The sequence below is a fragment of the Triturus cristatus genome, chromosome 9 (genome assembly GCF_964204655.1).
Source record: "Triturus cristatus chromosome 9, aTriCri1.1, whole genome shotgun sequence".
In the NCBI taxonomy this organism is placed as follows: domain Eukaryota; kingdom Metazoa; phylum Chordata; class Amphibia; order Caudata; family Salamandridae; genus Triturus; species Triturus cristatus.
This window is the reverse complement of record NC_140592.1, coordinates 347,188,482-347,207,630: the sequence shown is the minus strand read 5'-3', so window position 1 is coordinate 347,207,630 and position 19,149 is coordinate 347,188,482. Positions and strand designations below refer to the sequence as shown.

The 19,149-nt window shown below is 43.8% G+C and overlaps 1 protein-coding gene across 2 annotated transcripts in view; it reads left to right on the top strand.

Moving 5' to 3' along the window:
• FANCD2 (FA complementation group D2) overlaps positions 1–19,149 on the top strand; it is a 1,050,809-nt gene that overhangs the window by 51,355 nt on the left and 980,305 nt on the right. For both annotated transcript variants that reach the window (XM_085625116.1, XM_085625117.1), the window contains exons 5-6: positions 10,426–10,529; positions 16,248–16,311. In XM_085625116.1, coding sequence (XP_085481242.1) covers positions 10,426–10,529; positions 16,248–16,311 — 168 coding nt within the window. The remainder of the gene's footprint in view (positions 1–10,425; positions 10,530–16,247; positions 16,312–19,149) is intronic.

The window sequence follows — 19,149 nt, the reverse complement described above, 5'->3', positions numbered from 1 at the left end:
GCAAGCGCTACCTCCAGTGTTTCTTTCTGAAACCAGGTGGTTCTTCAGAATTCTGATGGACCAGACGGCCTTGTCTTTCACCTTACTTCGTCACTTCACTTAAACTCCACTGGCACTATTTTCGGGAAACCAATCCGGACGCCTGGACATTACACTACGATGTCTCAGCCACAGCAGCCTGATGATGTAGCCACATGATGTAGCTAATGCACTCGGAGGCTGTACTGCGGAACCCATTCATGTCAAAGCCTACTTCCCCTTACCATGCCAGGAAAAAATAGCTTGTAGTCCACAGCCCATCTGTAGCCAGTGCACAGTACTAGCCGGGGTTTTAGCAGTATAAAGCCTTATTATGCTAGTCGTTATAAGAGAGAAGTTACATTCACTTTATAAAGCACTAACGGTGGTTATGTGACAGATCAACTACATTCGGAATAAATCAGTTTGAAGGATGATGGTTATCAGGAAAGATCACAAAAATTTAAATGTGGAATACTCCTGTTTTACATGTGATCTCTGCTCTGTTTCTGTAGGTAGACTAGCCTCATAGGTATATTTTCTATCCTGTGTTCCTGTGGATTAGAGTTTAAGGCACTGCAGCATATGACTCCTGTCATTACTGACTCTGTGCTGTTCGCTCATTTTTGCTGTGCTTGCTTGATTGTGTTTGTGCATACACATGTGAGAAATGTATTCTCTCAGGATTCTTCTCTCCTGTTGCATGTCTCTAATGCTCTCCAAAGCCTTAGTTGTTGTCCAGTTTCCTTCCCTCCACAAGCTTCCACTACCCAATCCATGTTCAGACATGATCGCTTACCTGTCTCTCCTCCCCAGCTCAAAAGGCCAGGCGAGCTTGGCTGACTACCTGGCTGAATCTTGCTGCTAGTATTGTACATGGCGACTCGTAGCTCTGAGTGGGTTGATTGGTGCTGGTAGTGGGCGCAATGTAACCGGAGCATACCGGGATAGGGTGCCAAGCATGAATAAGAGTATAAGAGTGCGCCGATTGTGGTGAAGCATCAGAAGAAATAGTCCTTGAAAAACTCACAAAGTTGATGCTTAGTTATCTCTCTAGGTACTGAATCTAAGAATAATTACCACTGTCATTTGTGGTGTCAGGGTGATTGAAAGTGACCGATATTTGTAGAAGGTGGTTGGCGCTGTGCGGAGTGTGGTCCTGGGTGTTAATTTGCCTCGTAAGTACAACTGTGTTGTTGAAAGTAATAGATCTGAATATTTGCTAGTAATGCGGATTTGATGCCTTCATGTGTAGGCACAAGCTGATTTACAATGTAGGTTAAACAAATTTGCAGTGTGCACTGAGATTTGTGTAAGTGCCAAGTATATTCTTCAGTTTCCACACCAATTATACTCAAGCCTGAGGTGTTATCAGTGCTCTAAACATCCAATCATATTGACTAAATTAGATGCAGCAGTCTCATGGTTTCTGGATCACTAATCTTTGGGTCCCGGGGAAAATGACTCCAAATTCTATGTCTGCACTGTTAAAGACATTGCTTAAATGTGACAACACACTTAACAGATGTAAATCCCCAGATATTGAAAGCTAAGGCGATGTATCAGTAAATCTTGTACCTTTTAACATAATTATTAAACCTCCTAACATGCCATGTCAAGAACGTATACTTGCTCAAGCTGGCCACTGAACCTCTCAACCTCTTATTCAAAGTTAACTTTGTGACTGCTATTTTCAGTATTTGTATCAGTGCAATACGGTAAACTTTGCTGTACAACACACCCACCAGAAATAGTCCGCAGCAGTACCACCTTCTAGGTTGGACTCCAACCAAAACCTAAGCAATCCATAAACTCCCAGGCTGCCGCATATAGAGACAAGAATAGAGGGAGGCATTGCTCCGCTGCTCTCCTAACAGTTATATCCAATTATCACTCCCTGATTGATATCCAATTGTCTAAATTAGTTCAAGTATATAAGGTTTCGTTACAAGTTCTCTTGTAAGCATAAACCAGCAGTCTGAGCTCAAACTGTGTCATCTGCAGATCTGGAGGTAACCTTGGGTTCACTGCAGCCCTCCCCCATTAAAATGATCCATGTCTGTCCCAGAATCTGTGACCTCTTCTTGTGATTCATTGGAATTCTTTATGGATTATCTCTCAGGTGCTGCATCCTACTACTCTTGCATGTAGGTAGTGGAGAGTCTCTGCTGGGGTGAGTCCTTCAGCCAGCTCTGTCAGGTGTAACTGGACCAGGGGCGTGTACTGCATTCCCATGTCTCTCATTTTCACGTCCGTGCCAGGAAGGTAGACCTCTGTTAATGCAGATCTAATGCACGATCATGACTTTTCTGTTATTGCCCAAATAATGCCACATTATGACCGGCCTTTCGTGCCACCTGTAGGATAGTAACCCTATCATCATCATCATCAGTCTTTATTCGATTTAAAACAATCATAAAAGACACAAACATAGTACATAAAACATAGATTTCAATAAATACATTAAAATACATTTAAAAAATACATTAAACACATCGATGGACTGACATATAATAATAATAAAAGACTCTTTTAAGTTATCCCTAATTCAAGAATTAAAAGGAGAAGCCAGACGCTGAATTCATTAAAGACCATCAAGGGTACGCTTAATTGCTTTTCTCCGCAATGCCCATGCCCAGCCCAAATATTTTGCCAATGCGACAGAAACTGTTGTTGAAGAGCTAGTGCGCAGAATGCGTAATGCCACAGCGCAGCTCCTTGTGCCAAGAGTCTTGCACATGGGGGAAAGCCAAACACGCCTTGGAATAGTAAATGCCGGACAGGCAAACAGGAAGTGGGGAGTTGTTTCTATTACAGCCCCGCATGCAGGGCACTGCAATTCCGATTTCCTAGCCCACCTTCCAGTCAAAAATCTAAGAGGCAAGGAGCCAGCTCTAAACTGAAAGTAGAGTTTTCTATCACCCACATTAGTGACCAGATCCCAGTATAATTCAAGACTAGGGGAGTCTTTGGACTCGAGAAAGTTACCGGACATCCCTGTAGCTCTACTCAATACCTGGGAATCTATTCTTTCCCAGTATGCTATTTTAAGAGAACTTTTTGATGGAAACTGGGCAGCCGCTGGGTCATTCCATATCCCCTCCATACCCATGTCTTTTAAAGACGCATGTAAGTTCTTCAGCCACTCAATTTTATGGAATACATCGGTTTTTATAATGTCCATAAGGCCATTAGCATAGTGGGAAAGTTCAGGAGTAGTCCAAAGTCTCCGCCAGTATAAAACCGGACGGAGCCTTGCAATATCCTTAATAGACCTCCTGCCCAGATCATACCTAAGTGGGATCAGAGGGGTGCTCTGGGGAAGACCAGTTATGCTTCGAAAAAATTTATGCTCCACACTGGTCAAAGTAGCCAGCTGATCAAAACCCCAGAGCTCCGCCCCGTAGAGCACAGAGTTTAGGGCCTTCGCTTCATAAACTTGCAATACCGGGCTTATTGGTTTTGTGAATGACCTATTAAATTCCCTACTCAGGGCACCAGTTAGCTGTTTAAATCGCAGGGAGGCCATTTCAAGATGCTTACGCCAGTTATTGCTACTTGAAATTTGCATACCAAGATACGTAAAGTTGGTTACCATTTCTAGAGATTGCCCATTCATGGACACTCTTTTCCCTCGGAAGCTACTATGAGGGTTGAAGGCCATGAATTTTGTTTTTGCCACATTGACCTCCAAACCATGATCGAGGCAGAAATCATCAAACAGGCGGAGGGCTTTTTGCAGACCATTAGATGTTCTAGATACGATAAGCGTATCATCTGCAAACATTAATATGGGAATGGAAACACCAGCCAACCTTGGAGCATCGGTATTAACAGAAAGCATGAGATCAACTATCCCATTAATATAAAGAGAGAAGAGCGTGGGTGCCATAGTACAACCTTGTCGCACACCACGCTCGACCGGGAACTCAGGGGTGTCCTCACCTGCCACACCCCACTGTATCCTAGCATAATTGGACTCGTGCAATCGCATAACCAATGTCAAAATTTCTTTGGGGAGACCTAGCCTCTCGAGAACTGCCCACAACCGGTGGCGGGGAACAAGGTCAAAGGCAGCTCTTAAATCAACAAAAGCTGCGTAGAGACTGCCCTTTCCCAATGTCACCACCCTCCAATGGAGCTGGACAAAGCAAAAGACTTGGTCCACTGTGCTGGTTAATTTACGAAAACCTGCTTGGAAGGGTGACAGGATGTTGTTATCATCGATCCACTCTTGAATTTGGTTCAGGACCATCCTCCCTACCACCTTCTGGATAGAATCAATAAGGCTAATTGGCCTATAGTTTCCTGGGAGCGTCCTATCACCCTTCTTAAATACAGGGATGATGACAGCCCCCCTCCATGATTTAGGAACTGGTGCGCCTACAGCCACAGCATTAGCCAGTAGGGTTATGTACTTACTCCAATTATCTTTGTCATGGAGAAAAACATCCGAAGGAACCCTATCCTGGCCAGGGGCACGTCCACTGGTGACTGAACCCAGGGCCCTTTTAGCGTCTTGGATGCAAAAGGGACCCTGGGAAAAAAAAGCATAATTTGGCGCCCATGCAAAATTAAACGAGAAATCGCAGGCATATTGGGGTTTAAAATAATGGACCCACTCCACCTGTGAGACATAATTGGAAGGACTATCAGGCCGCCCACCTCTGTCCCACTTAAGAATGTTCCAAAATAATCGGGAGTCTCTAGTACGACAAGCGCTTTTTAAATCAAGCCAACGTTGTTCGTCCCAGTTCTTTTTGGCCATTCTTACAGCTTTTTTGTATGTAAGTCTGGCGAAACGGACACAATCCTTTCCTCCATTAGACAGAGCTATCACCAGGTTGGCCCTAGATTCTCTGCAAGCGTCGTCATACCATCTATTTCTCTTAGTTGAAGCCTTATTCTTGTTCCTCATAGGCTTCATAAAATACGAGCCTATTTCGGCAAACAACTTATCATGGGATTCAGTGACTTCGACACTGCTTGGCACATAATTTAGCATACCCTCGAGCTCAGCAATGGAATCAGCTAATTTCTTGTCTATATCGGCGATAGCCAGGATGCTATGCTCGAGCTCACCCCACTTAAGTCTACGCATATCGTTTGTTGAAATTACCTCAGGCAGGCTCGGATCCGTCTCCCCGGCTAGTAGGCGATTACTAGACCACCATCGGTGAGTTACACAGATAGGGTTATGGTCACTCTCAGCTCTAGCCTCAACAACCATATCTAGAACAGATTGCCATAGTTTCAAGCTACATAAAACATAATCAATCCTACTGGAGTGTCGACCGTTATCAAATGTCATCGCCCCTTGTTTATCACCTGGCGTCCTCCCATTCAAGGCCTTCAGACCGTACTCATAGCAGAGAGCATTAACCTGGACAATAATCTCAGTCCACCTTTTTATTGGACTGAGATCAAGCACAGGTACCCCCCACAATTGATCTTCCACAGGGTCAACACCCCACCCAGAGTCAGGGTCTAAAAGTGGTTCGAAGGTAATATTCAGATCCCCAGCGACGAGCACTCGCCTCTCACCCGAGTACTGGTCTATAAGGGAAACTAAGTGAGCCAAAACCTGGGATCCCGTCCTATTGGGGTCTCTCAAATACAAGTTGTAGATATACAGGTCACCCAGGATCCCAAGTGATACCCTGACTAGTTGGATATCCTCAGACCTAGTTAATATTGCACAAGCTTCTGGGAATACATCCTGTCGAACCCAAGTTACCAGGCCTCCCATTGGACGCCCCCTAGGACCCTGGGTTGCGGGGACATAAAAATTCAAGAAGCCTTGCAAAAACTGGGGCTCACAGGAACAGGTTTCCTGGACGAGGCAGACATCAAAGTCGCCTATATAAGCTAACCATTCCGGGGAGTCCATTTTTGACTTTAAGCCTGCAATATTCCAGGAAACCATTGATCCCCCCTCCCTTCCTTGGCCATGAACATGTGCAGGGTCAGCACAAGACTGCTCACGTCCACTTTGCATTTCCCCAGACAGTTCGGGGGTTAGTACATCTACTATCTCAGCCATCCCATTAACGGGGGAATAATATACATTTTCATTAAACTTAGGCTCTCCGGCTGGAATGCTTGGATTAGGGGATGCAATAAGGAACGGCGTCCCAGATACCGGTCAGGCAAGAGCTACTGGGTAGCACAGGTCATTCGCTTCCCAATTTTTCAGAACTGAACTAAATCCTGCAGGAATATTGGGATTGAAATTGTAAAAATACCCTAGATCGTGTACCCCAATTTTTGACTGGTCACAAGCCAGTCGAGTGTCACAGATATAATGCACTATACGACTATCTCCAAAGTTGACAATAATGGAGTCCCCAGGAACATCTTTGGGTCTTGGGCCTACCCAGCTAACCCTTCTAGCAAAAAGGATCTTTCCGTCCAAATAATTCGGGATCGGTCCTGTTCCTATTTAGCCAGAAGGTGACTTTGTTTTTCAATTGCTGATAGGATTCCATTACACCTTCTTTTAATTCCGGGACTCCTGTCAGTACGGCTACATAGGGAGTAGAAGCAGGGGGCAAATGTATGTGAGCCCTTGACAATGTACTGTTTTTAGCCCCAGATTCCAAAATCCTTCCCTTGTTCTCGCGCTTTTTTCCAGCATTGGTACTACACACAATCGTAGGGTTATCCCCCTCACGGTCAACACGTTGATTAATAGAATTGTCAATAACCTGAGCCTTGGGGAGAGCAACCTCAGGAGTAACCCCAGGCATTGCTTCATAGTCAGAAGATACCAGCGGGAGAGTGGGAAGAGTAGAAGGCACCCCTAAAAGATTATCCCTTTCCTTAGTAGCTAGTTTGATGACGTTTTTAAGTGAACAAAAATTGTCTAAGACAGTTTGTTCTAGTCGATCGACCTTTTCACTAACCAACTTAACCCTTTCCAGCAGTGGTAGTAACAGAGAACGGACCATTTTCTCTATCTGGGGAATCATATTGCTCGATTGGGGCTGATCTATGTGCCTAGTAGCATTCTCACCTGGTGATAAATGATCATCGTCCTGAATCACCCCCGTTGGAGGATTTTCCGTAACATTAGGGTGTTTGGCCTTTCTCCCTCCCTGGGATATCCCAACTCTTTTCCTCTTAGGGTTGGGAGGATTTGCAGCTTTTCTGCTAGCCCTTGTCTGCGGGTAGGTTAAAACAGATTTAGTAGTATCGGGGGGGCTGCGTGTTGTTATGGCAATGTCGCCTGAATCACCATGAACATCACTCACTTCTCTACAGATCTGCGATATAGAGGTACTAACCCCAGGGTTCTCCCGTGGAACTAAATCACCTTTATCCTGGCCTGCTAGATTCAAAGGAGATTTTGCCAATGCCAGAATTCCTAAGGATGAGCGTCTGGCTTGTACTAGCTCTGTGGACAGGCGTCGCTCAGTAATCGCAAGTTCATGCTCTAGAACTGATACAGCTCTAGTAATGAAATGGTCAAGAGTACCGGTCACAGACCCACACCCACCGGTACGTTTCCCTTTAGTCGCCATCATATGGTATATACACAACACTAAGACCAATATAGTAGGTAACCTAGATGGGGTCAGTTAGATGTTAATATTTTATACCACCAATGCAGAATAATTACAGTATGAAATAATGACCTGTAGAGCAGGACAATGAGATATATTAAGCACTTGCGACTCCAATCAATGTAAATGCGCCCTTCTACCTTAAGTATACAGCCACAGCAGCAGCGTTAGAGGTGTGGCCCAGCCCAGTCAAATTCGGTCAGAGACGGGCAAGGACGGGCCCGCCCTTGGCCCGGGCTTGGCCCGGGCGCTGCCCGCGCGCGTCCCGCGCTGCGAGACTGCTGAGGGCCTGAAATAGGACCCGGGCGCGGTAGGATGACGTGTGCAGTGCGCGCCGGGCGCTGTAGTCTCTGGGGGATGTAGTCTTCCCAGGGCCGTTCCCCTCACGGCAATGGTGGCAGAGGCAATATCGGAGGCAAAGAGGCAGGACTGAGGTGCCCCCAACACAAGCCGTTCCCCTCACGGCAGGCTCGAAAAGTAACAGGCAGCAAAACAGCAATCAAGGTATGCGCGCGTCCCCTATCACTATTTTTGGTCTCTGGGGTGCTCTACGAAGGAGAGCACGCCCATTGTTTTGTGAATGTTTTTGAGCCAGCGTTCCAGGAAAGTAATCCTGCTTGAGCTCTCTTTTTCTCTCTCTCAGTAGTCCCATCACTGTGATGTTGCTGTGTCAAAAGCATCACTCCGAGTCCTCCCCTAACCTGTGAGGTTAGCTGACTGAGAAAGGTTTCATTCATCATAGGACTTAGAGTGATTTTCTTGTAGCCTTTACGTGATAAGATGACATCTATCATAATTGCATGTATCTTGTTCTCTAATGCTTCTCTGGAGATGGTGATGACAGGTGCAATGTGGTCCCTCTTAGTTCTCTCGTTTTCTTCTTCCAAAAGCAGTCCTTTCTTAGCACTTGTTTTATTGGGGAGTGTCTCAGAGCTTATTCCCAATCGCTTAAGAGTCTTGGGTTTCATTTTTGTCTGTCTGTTTCTTTGATACTGTTCGGAATCAAACACCTCTGAGATTGATCTCAAGTGCCACTCAAACAGGTGTGAGCAGCATTACAGCAATTCACATAGGTCCCATAGACCTAAGCATTCACCCTTTTGATGGTAGTAGTCTTGTTTCTCAAAGTCCCTTATGCCACCTTTTTGTAGATTCGAGCTGCTGATGGTGAGCTGCACTGTAGATAAATCTGTGTCAAATCCCATGGTCACAGTTTATGCCAACAGAAGCATCTTGTCAAATTGTAGTCCCTGCATATAGGTTACCAGTCGCATGGCCTTCCATGTACTATTGTACTATGGCTCAAATGTTGGCATAGTTTTGCTTCCAATGAGATTGTTTCAAGTTCTCATTAGTTGTGCAGCCACTCACCTATGTGCAGTGGCTGCCTTGGCACTCTCAGGCTGACTTGCATTAAAGATCTTTTTGACCAGAGCCCACAAATCCCCGTTCTCCTCTGGCCTGTTCGGTGCTGTTCAGTTGGTCAGGAGAAAGCATGCACTGTTAATCTTGCCTGCTGTCCAGCAGTCAGTGTCTGCTGCCCAAAGCTGCCTGTCGGCAGCGTCCCGAGTCCTCTTCACTGTGGGCACCACTCTGGACTGCTCCACAGATCCTGGATGGATCACTGCTACCAGAGTGCCCCTGGCATGCCATCACCACTTAGACCACACTGCATTTCCTTTGCTATGTGTGGGCATCCTCTTCATCCTCAGTTAGCATTCATTGGGTGCCCCATAGTTCCTCAGTCTGTTCTCTACCAAATAGCAGCGGTGGTTCCTCCATAGGAGCGGAGGAGTGTCCCCCCCCCCCCCACACACACACTGCTACTCAGAAAGTGTGAAAAATAAAATGGCAATAAAAGGATTTTATTACCATTTAGTTTTTTACTCTCTGCTAGCAAGTGCAGTGTGGGTCCATGGCCAGTGCGCCACTTCTGCTGATTGGCAACAGTGAGGAGTTGCCACTTCAGTTTGAAGTGCGTATGTTGGTTTGGCCGGCTACCTTGCTACAGCCAGACCAACTACTGCAATTCGAACCTCTCCAACCCAGCTTTCTTTGACAGCTGGGTTGGAGAGCAGGCTCAGGCCTCCAGTGCCTTTAGGAGTGGAGAGCCAGCCCACTTCAGCCAATCGAGACACTTCACTCATGATGCTCAAGAGCATGAGAGCAGCGTATTGATTCGATAAGGGAGTTGGCTGTGGGACCTTGCGCTAGGTCTGGAGCCAAGAACATCGAGGACATGCTGCAGAACATAGAGGATAACATCTGGACATGCATTGTATGGTAAGTGAAACGTATTTACTTCTTGTTTTTTTTTTTGTAAATGTTTTTTTTTTTTTTTTTGCACCCTTCCTATTTAATATGTCCCCGACCGCCCCTGCAAAATAAAGGTAATTCTGGGGAGGCACCATAGCAGGATCTGGTGCTTACAGGGAGGCCGCAGGAGCTCAAGAGGAAGCATCTCATAAAATGGGCACCCGATCACGCCCCACTTCCTAATTCCATTTCTACTAAATATTTTAAATGTATTTGAAGATCTGGAAAATAAAAAGGAGTATGCTCATTTGAGTCTTGTTAACACCTGTTTAGAAGTAAAAAACAAATGCATTTAAGATCAAAAGCTGCTTCAAATTCTAACAGGAATGTAATGAATGCTACTTGTAATCTGGCAAAAGAAGGATGCTAACTTATTTGCTTGATGTTTTATCTCAAGCCTCATTCATGACCATCTTGTGAAATTTACAATGATTTTCAAATATCTTAGTTACCAACAAAATGGAAACTATCGCTGCAGTCCGACTAAAGTCCTTATTTTAACATGTATGCTTATTCTTTTTCTTAGATTGTGCAAGAATTCATAAGCGGTCTCGAATCTCACATTGAAGACAGAGAGAGGTTTAGAAACTGCCTCCTACCCTGTGAGCATGTGCCAGATCCTGATACAAGGTGAAAGACGCACAGTAGTCACTAACGTAAAATGAGCGCACGCAGAGCATTTAAAGATGTAACTCATGAAATGATGCTGGTTTCATGTTTGATTTTGTCAGCCTAGTCTTTTGCTAGGGAGCTAAGATAGTGTGACCATTTCTCTTCTCTACTTTTATGAGTTTCATTTTAAACATTTCGAAAATTCCAGTTTTGGCATGAATTTATTAATGTCTTTTATTTGAATTTTTAACATCTCTAACCTCAAAGCCACTTACCTCATAATTTCATAAATGAATTGATATAATTGATGCACTCTAAGTAGGGAATTTGTTCAGTGGTAAAATTGTTTAAATGGTTATTATATTCAGTAACCAAGCTAGAAGGGAAAATTACAATTAATCGAGAAAATAATACCTTGTAAACTCATAAAATCAGTAAATACAGACATGCCAAAACGCCCTCCAACATTAAGACTTAAAACTCATAGCCCACTTTGTCACTGTTTGTCCACCATATTCTAGAGTTCAGTTTAATGGTCATGCTGGATCACTCTAATCCATTAGAATTTCCAAATCTATAAAAACACTGTAAAGTCAATTAACAAAACATTGCTGCAAAAGTTTGATGCACAGCTGTTTTGGCAGCCTGAATGAAATGTTTCTGGAGCAGCTGACAAAAGGTGGCCAGTGAAGTAGGGCAGAACATGTAATGTTGACAAATTCATTAGTTATAGGGATAGCATACTGTCTTTGAAGTTCATTCCCGTGGAATTGCCTCACTTGAAACAGGGCGTATAGTTTTCTTTGTTGAGCAAGGCATAGCTGTTCTAAGAATTTACATACCCAGGTTGTTTACTTCCATTTCTCACTTGATGCAGAGCTGTCAACTACTCCCCATTGATTTCCGATTCTTTTCCATTACAGCCACGCCTGTATGCTACCTTTTGTTAATTCCCTTTCCTTGCAGTAGGAATGGGGTCTCAGATCGAAATGTTTGCACAGCAAATGTGATCAACAGATATTTTTTAAATATTTGAACCATGGCATATATATTGCATAATCTTTCTTTGGGATCTACACATCACATCTCTGGAAAGTTGAAAAAAAGCTAAACTTGAGAATTAATCTGGCTGTGTCTCATTCATTAATTGACCTTATTGTTCATAGATCTTCTTATTAGATTTGAATTAAATAGTTTGTTATTGATCTCTAGTTATTCATTCGAACAGTGTCCCCTAAATAGGTGAGAGAACCTGACAATTTCAAGGCTTTAAAGAATGGCTAATGTCACTAATTTGCTAGTGGTCTTCTAGCTCATCCTGCTTTTTATTTCGTCATTGCGTTTGCTGCACACTCTGGTACGCCATCTGATGTTAGATCTTTACTCCAAAAATATATATGTAGGACCTTAGATAACGTGTATGATGTGTTTTTCGTTCACACAATAATCACAGGGGTTGGGCAAGTCCAGCATTGGGGTTCGGTTTTGTTATACTTGGGGTACATATAGTGTCACTGGTTGGAGCTGTTCCTTCATAGTTCATTGTTGCATAAATTAAAGAATGTTATTTATGTAAATATTGTAAAGCAAACAGACACTGACAGAGAAGCCCACACCTTTCTTGCTTAAGTGTAGAATCTGAATTGGCAAATGCAGAGATAGCGCCTCAGTAGTGTCTAGTGGGAGAATTTCCACACATTCTGTAGAGCAGGCAAGGTTTAAGGTTCCTTTCTAGCCTTTCGGATATTGTGAATAGCTGGAACTTTAGAAGGAAGAATGCAGTGCATTTACTTTCCTTTCTTCATCATAGGAAATGAAGTGTCTTATCACAGAGTAAACTACACATGGTCGTCTTCTGTGATGTAATCCAACATCCTGTAAAGAGGAGTTTGAGGTCAAGGTGTTATTGAATGATCCAGTTAAGTGGATCCCTCAAAAGTTTCCTGAGCGGTTGTAAACAAGGAATCTGAACCGACAGCAGAGCCCAAGCCTTGAAAAATATCATATCTTGTTTTCGTTTGTTTTTGTATTGATCCCAGTGAGACAACAGATGGCAAAGCATCCCATTATGTAGAAGCAAAATAAGAAAAGAGTTCTGAATATGAATCGACTGAATTGGAGCACACACAACCGAATGAGTGAAGAGTCCACTCCTCTGATGAATTAATGTCACCTTTTTAATGATCCGGTTCATTGAAAGGCAACCTTCATGATGTAGGAAGTACAACTGTTTAAGCTGTTCCTCCCCACGTGATGATACCCCATTTACACATTTGTTTGAAGTTCTCCTTTCATATTAATAGTGACCGTGATGAAGCTCCACTGGTGCGTTGCATGTATCCAGTCTGACTACCCCGCAGAGTAATATTTAACAGGGTCTGCTGTCTTTTTAGGTCGAGCATTCAAGACCTCTTGTATATACTTTAGTATATACTTATATGTGTATGTACTTTGTGGGCTCTGGAGATCAGCCCTAGGACTTGTCTGCTTAGGGACTTTTTTTCTGTTCAACTGCTTGTATTGAACTGTTTTGATAGAAAACAACCTGCAGAGGTCAGTTAAATACCAGAATTGCTTTCTGCTGAGCAACTTTCTTTTTTTTAATTTTTCTGGCAACTGACTCTATTTAACTTTCTTGTTAGAAAACGACCAGCAGAGGCCAGTAAAATACCAGAATCACTTTAGCATTCACTAGATTCCAGTCCAAAGAAATTGTCTTCCACGAGCACCCGTAGACAATAATATGTTTTTCAAATCTTGTGTTTTCAGTGATATGACCACCGAAGGCGCTGATTTTATATTAAATACGGAGCTTTGGTCTATACCATTCCCGCTTAAAGGCAATATTTCTCTCAATGTGTTTCCTTACCGGGATGGTTATGCAGTTTGGTGCTTACTTTCCCTCCATGCTAAAGAACAGTAGATGTTTCAGCACCCAGGCTAATGTGCTGCATAGCTAAATACATATAAGGTCCCAAAGGCGAGACCGATTTCATTGCAAATGCTTGTTTTGGTATGGATCTCTGCAGCCATTTGCAAGCAATATTATTGAAATTCCTTATAATATAATATACAAGAGTGCTGTAACCAGCAATGCTGCAGCAACAGTGTTATCTCTGCCATGATATAAGAGTTATTACATTTTAAGGTAACAGTAACTTGAAAGCGTTCCACATTTAGTTATTTAGGATTTGGCCACACATGCCCATAACTGAATAGAGATTTTAGGGTAGTTGACAAATCGAGAACATATAGTGACTGTTCACGTTTAGGGAATCTGTATATTTTAGCCATGTTTAAGAGGTCTCCTGAGACCATGGTTTTCCTAACTAACTAGATAGACACTTTTAGACTGAACACAAATCTCAGCATTCTCCTGGGCTGCATAGACTTCCTTAACGTAATAGACTTCATACGGAGCAATAACTGAAGACCCTCGAATGCTGTACATATCTAGATATGTTCATGTAAGACTGGGTCTGAACAGTTTTGCTCTTTTCAACTTGGACTCCCAGCACCGTTACTATAGATCTACACAGAGGACCCCATAAAATCTGCATTATTAATAATTATTACAGCCCACTGTGCTGACCTAAGTTCTGCTGTTATTAAAAATCAGTTTATTGTTTACACAACATCAAATAAAAGGAGTGCAAAGTGCATATGAAATGTAAATAAGACTGAATCCTAAAATAAAGTAAGTTAAAATAACCATTATGATCACATATGTTCTACGAGTCCTATGCTTTCTCCTATCCGGTCTTCCAGCTCCTTATATCATCAGCCATGTTATGTAATCCAACATATTCCTAAAAAAAAAAACTGAGATGGGTGCTTGTGCGCCATTCCAGACATGCAGCAATACATTATTGTTCGGTACAAGTGACTGGCCAGGTTCTTATGAATTCTCATTGCACACTAACGGGCCTGATTTTGAGTTTGTCAAAGAGGGTACTCCATCGCAGCCACGACGGAGTACCCTCTACATCAAACCCTCGTTCCTTCCGTCTGTAAAACTACTCCAGCTCCATTGCCAAGAGAGTGCTTCGATGTCCCAACAGAGTTGGCTGCTGGAGTTTTGGTGATTCCACTGCCCACTTGATTTATAGTGTGCATTCCAATGGCCAGTTTGTACTGTCCTATACCGCCGGGTAAAACCTGGTGGCAAGGGATATTGAAAACATTTAAATGAGCCCTACACCATGGAAGACAACTCACATAGTGTGGGGGTCATTTTTTTATTATTATTATTTTTTTTAAATTTGAGACAGGTTAAAAGTTTGAGAAACTTTATAACACATTTACAAAAACAGTCATGATGCGGTTCCCGCTAGTGACTAAAGATTTCTGCAGGGGCGGCGGACATCTTTATATACGGAGGACCGATACTCCATCAAGACGATGGAATATTGTACTGTGCTTATGGAGTGCAAATCATACGACTAGTAACTTCACAGCCATAGATAAATTTGAGCCATCAGTATCCAGTCGAACAAAGTTAAATCCGCTTCATTTGCTTTCCAAAGGCTCACAGCTGTTGCTCCAAAGAGCATAGTAATCACTTGACAGACACCAATGTCTAGTTTGGACAGACATTCCTAGGACACCTCTGTCTCTGGGCTAATTTGGTAGATGCGCCTGCCATTCTCCCTCATTACTTCCTGTATTGTAATCGTCTTCCTTTGAGGTTTCAATCTTGTTATTAAATCACAATACTCAAAGCAGATAGATCAACAGTAACTACTCATTAAAATGAGCAACGCACCACTGAACTAACAAGGAAAATTGGTCTCATCAGGCCTAAATGGGCATGGAGAGAATGCTGTAGTCAACCACACCAATGCTTACTCAATAGGAACCCCTATACCAGAGTCCCCGAATCTCCAGCCTGAACCCCAACCAAAGTACGGCAGACCCCTAAATTATAACACTGTTTGCCATGTCTCCTTCATCCAGTTCATTTGGCAGGTAGGTTGCCTACAAAATGTCTGGCACAGTCCACCTAGATAAAGATGTATTGCATTATCTGCCTTTTAAGAAGAAGAATCTTTGTAAGTCCAGATTGAGATGCCTCTGAAATTAAAGAAGAAAAGTGGTAGAATGAGTCCTTGGGAATTTATTGTCTCAAGACATCAGTGTTTCAAGTGTGTTTGACTCACATTAGGGAAGATTAGGTGGAGAAGTGTGGCTCACTGGTTAGAGCAGGCAGACCCTGAAGCAGAGGTCAGACCCGGGACCAGGGTTCAATTCCCGACGCGGCAGGGTCTTGAGCTCAAATGTCCATGGACTCGATAATTCTCGCTTCGGTGCCTGACCTAATCATGGGTTCACACTCTGCAACTCTGGGCATTAAGCTTGCTTAATCTCCACAACGGCCCCCGCGGCGGGATGCCTGGCTTTCACCTTGGGGATGCCCTGTAGGGGCTATCTCACAGGGAAAAGCCAGGACGGGTTCCCAAGGCAAGCGCGGAGATACCCCTTCGGGGGTCGATTCAGGCGCTATATAAGAAACATAAGAAACATAATAATAATATTATTGAAAATTTTACAGAAGCCATGCTAAACAACCCAATAGGTATTATCTTTGTTGTATGTATATATTGTGGGGATAACAGAATTGTATCCAGGTAAAATATCAACATTTTAAAAATGTGTCAGATTTGTAATAGTTATTGTAATCATTTATCTTTTCTTTTTTATTTTCCTGACAGCATTTTTTGCTTTTTCTTCTTACAGTACCCTAGCAAGTTCATTTCAGGAGAGTCTCATAAAATTGCTTTTACGGATTGAAATTTTACAGGTATGGCATCTAAAAATATTTGATTTAATGCTTATATGTAGTGTATGTAAAGATGCAGAAAACGCGTGATTGAGTGGAACACTTGTACAGCACACATTGTAAATCTAATGGCTTCTTAGTGAAACATTTTCACAATATAGACCTCCACATGAATCTGCCCATTGGTGTGAAAGTAACAGTATGCCTGAAGAAAAGGTAGCAGTCCCACCATTATAGCTGGACCTTTTGTTAGATCTAGAAATTTACATCTATGTCTTATTTTTAAGACACATGCTATTGAAATACTCTTTTCTGCTACGTTCAGTTGACCAAACAAAAGCGTTACTTGTATAATCCAAGTGCTGCAGTGGCAATACCCAAAAGTTCCTTTTAGGACAGACTACTTTAAAATTCTTTTATTTTTACTATTCTGGCATTTGTTTAAAGTTGCATCTGAGCTTTAGATATCAATCAAATATTGTCTTTTTTTTTTAAATTTCTTTATTCACATTTTCATTAAATAACTAATCTGATAGAGACTTCTAGCTGCAGATTTCTTACCTTAGAATTATCCCCAGGCATCAGACTGGGTCCGAAACTTTTTCGTGAGCAGTACCCCTGCGAGCCGGTAGGTGGCACTGATAGTCTGCGCCGGAAGTGACATGTGTGATGTCTATATAGGCGCCACCCTAGTCTAGTGCGCTGATTTATTTATTTATTTGAAAAGTTTTATATAGCGCTGGCTAGACCCGGAGGTATCAGAGCGCTTTACATGAGGACGAACATAGTTTCCGAACATAGTTCCAAGTTACATGAGTTACTGGAGCGAAGTTACATGCGTTAAAAACATAGATGTAAGGGAAAAAAGCAGGCAAGGGGAGAGCGATTCAGGGGAGAGAGGGTAGGAGCAGGGGAGGTAGACCAAGAATAAGAGAGGGAAAGAGGTGGGGGAGGGTGAAGGAAAACACAACCGGGAGACGAGGAGAAACAGTGTATCATTCCCACACTTTTGCTGTGTGTGGTTCCCTTAGCGCTGTGGACTCTCTCAGAGGGGTCTCTGAAACTCCAGGGCATAAATATTGGATCCCTCCCCAACAAGGGGAGAAGGAGTGCTTTGGCAAGGAGCTCCTTTCCCACACCTCTGCTGTGTGTGGCTCCCTTGACGCGGTGGACTCTCTCAGGGGGGTCTCTGAGACTCCTGGGTATAAATGCTGGATCCCTCACCAACAAGGGGAGAAGGAGTGCTTTGGTAAAAGGGCACACACAATGGTGGTAAATTTAGGGGTAATGATGTATTGCCCATGGGGTAACGTCATTGTCAGTCCAGGCAGGATGTCTCAGTAGTTGGAGACCTTTGTGGCTACTTTTTGGTGGGGTAAGGGCTGCGGCATGAATCTGTCCTGCTAAGTGCGCAGCTCACCTTCTGACTCATGGGGCTCTCGTGTAGAATGGAAGCAGGTAGAGCCTTGCTGGATGGTTGTTGTTCGCTCAGTGGGAAAGCTTCCAGGAACCAGAAATGCAGGCACCATTATGATGTCAGGTAATTGCAAAAGCTTGAACCACTCAACAATGGTAACATTATTTGGGCTTCCCTTAATAGCGGCAGAGCAATGGTGAGGGACGCTTATGTACGGTGATGTTAGGTCAGCATGAGGGGAGTAAATACTACTGTAACAAAAAGGAGACGCCATCTTAGGGTCATGCAACATGTTGCTGGATAAGTGTTCGGATAAGGTTTGGATTCCGCCGTATAGGAGAGAGGTTCGGGAGGAGACTGAAAAGTCTTTAGCCCAGAGACAGGTGAGTTATCGTAGTGAAGATTCAATGGAGCGATGGATTTCTCAGCAGGCAGTGATTCAGACAGAGAAAAGGACAGCCATCAACACTACATAGCAGCAAGAGACTTCAGTGGAAGTGTTGTGATATTCATGATCGGCCGCCATTCTAGGATTCAAGATTGGGCGCCATGTTAGGGTCAGGCAGGTAGTCGGGCAGGTATACATTGGCCGAGATCAGTGGTTAGCGGTAAAAATTAGATCCAATTATGCCTGCCAAAGAACAGATCGCAGTGATCTTAAGTTTTAACTGAAGAGACAGGCTTTCCGTGTACGGCCGCACATTCTGGGCATCACGATCAGCTGCCATGTTAGGGACAGTCAGGCAGACATACTGGTCGAAAATTAAAGAAAAAGGCATCAGCCCGAGTTATCAAGACTTGTAGGCTGCCTGGTTGTGTGAAGGTGATTGCTGTCCTCAGCCTAAAATCAGCAAGGTCAGGTTATGGGTTGTCGGGACCTCTGCAGGCAACGCAGCCTAGTATGCAGGATGAAGTGGTCATGCCGGGGAGTGGTCCAGATCGGTGGCAACCTCCCAGCGGGCTCCGTGCTTAGCGAGAGATTCCATCGGGCCTTACCGATGCTCGCCGGCAGTCTGCGGGGTGAATGCACTTGCCTTTTTCATCAGGACCGCAACCTCTGCCGACCGCTTCTTTCGTTCCGGTGCTCAGCCGAGCCTTCCCGGCCGCATCAGGCCGCCATTTTGCACTGCAGCCGCAGAGTGGCGTCCCGGGTTCCACGTGTCTCTGCTCGTAGCTAGCAATTTTGACCGCCGTGAGCTCCAGCAGCCGCCCTGCACATGGAGGTTCTATTGCTGATCTTTGTTGAGTGTTGGGAACCCGAGGACAGCCCTTTGCTGTTGTGGGTGGTGGAGCTCACGAAGGACGCTACCGCTCTGCTGCCGTCTTGGCGAGGATGTCAGTTCTTTTTCTTTCCCTGCCAGTCAGTGAAGATCCGGAGACCACTGCCCCCTCAGTCACGTTTTGACTGTACTTTGTCTAAGTTTTTGGAAAGTTCTTCTCCT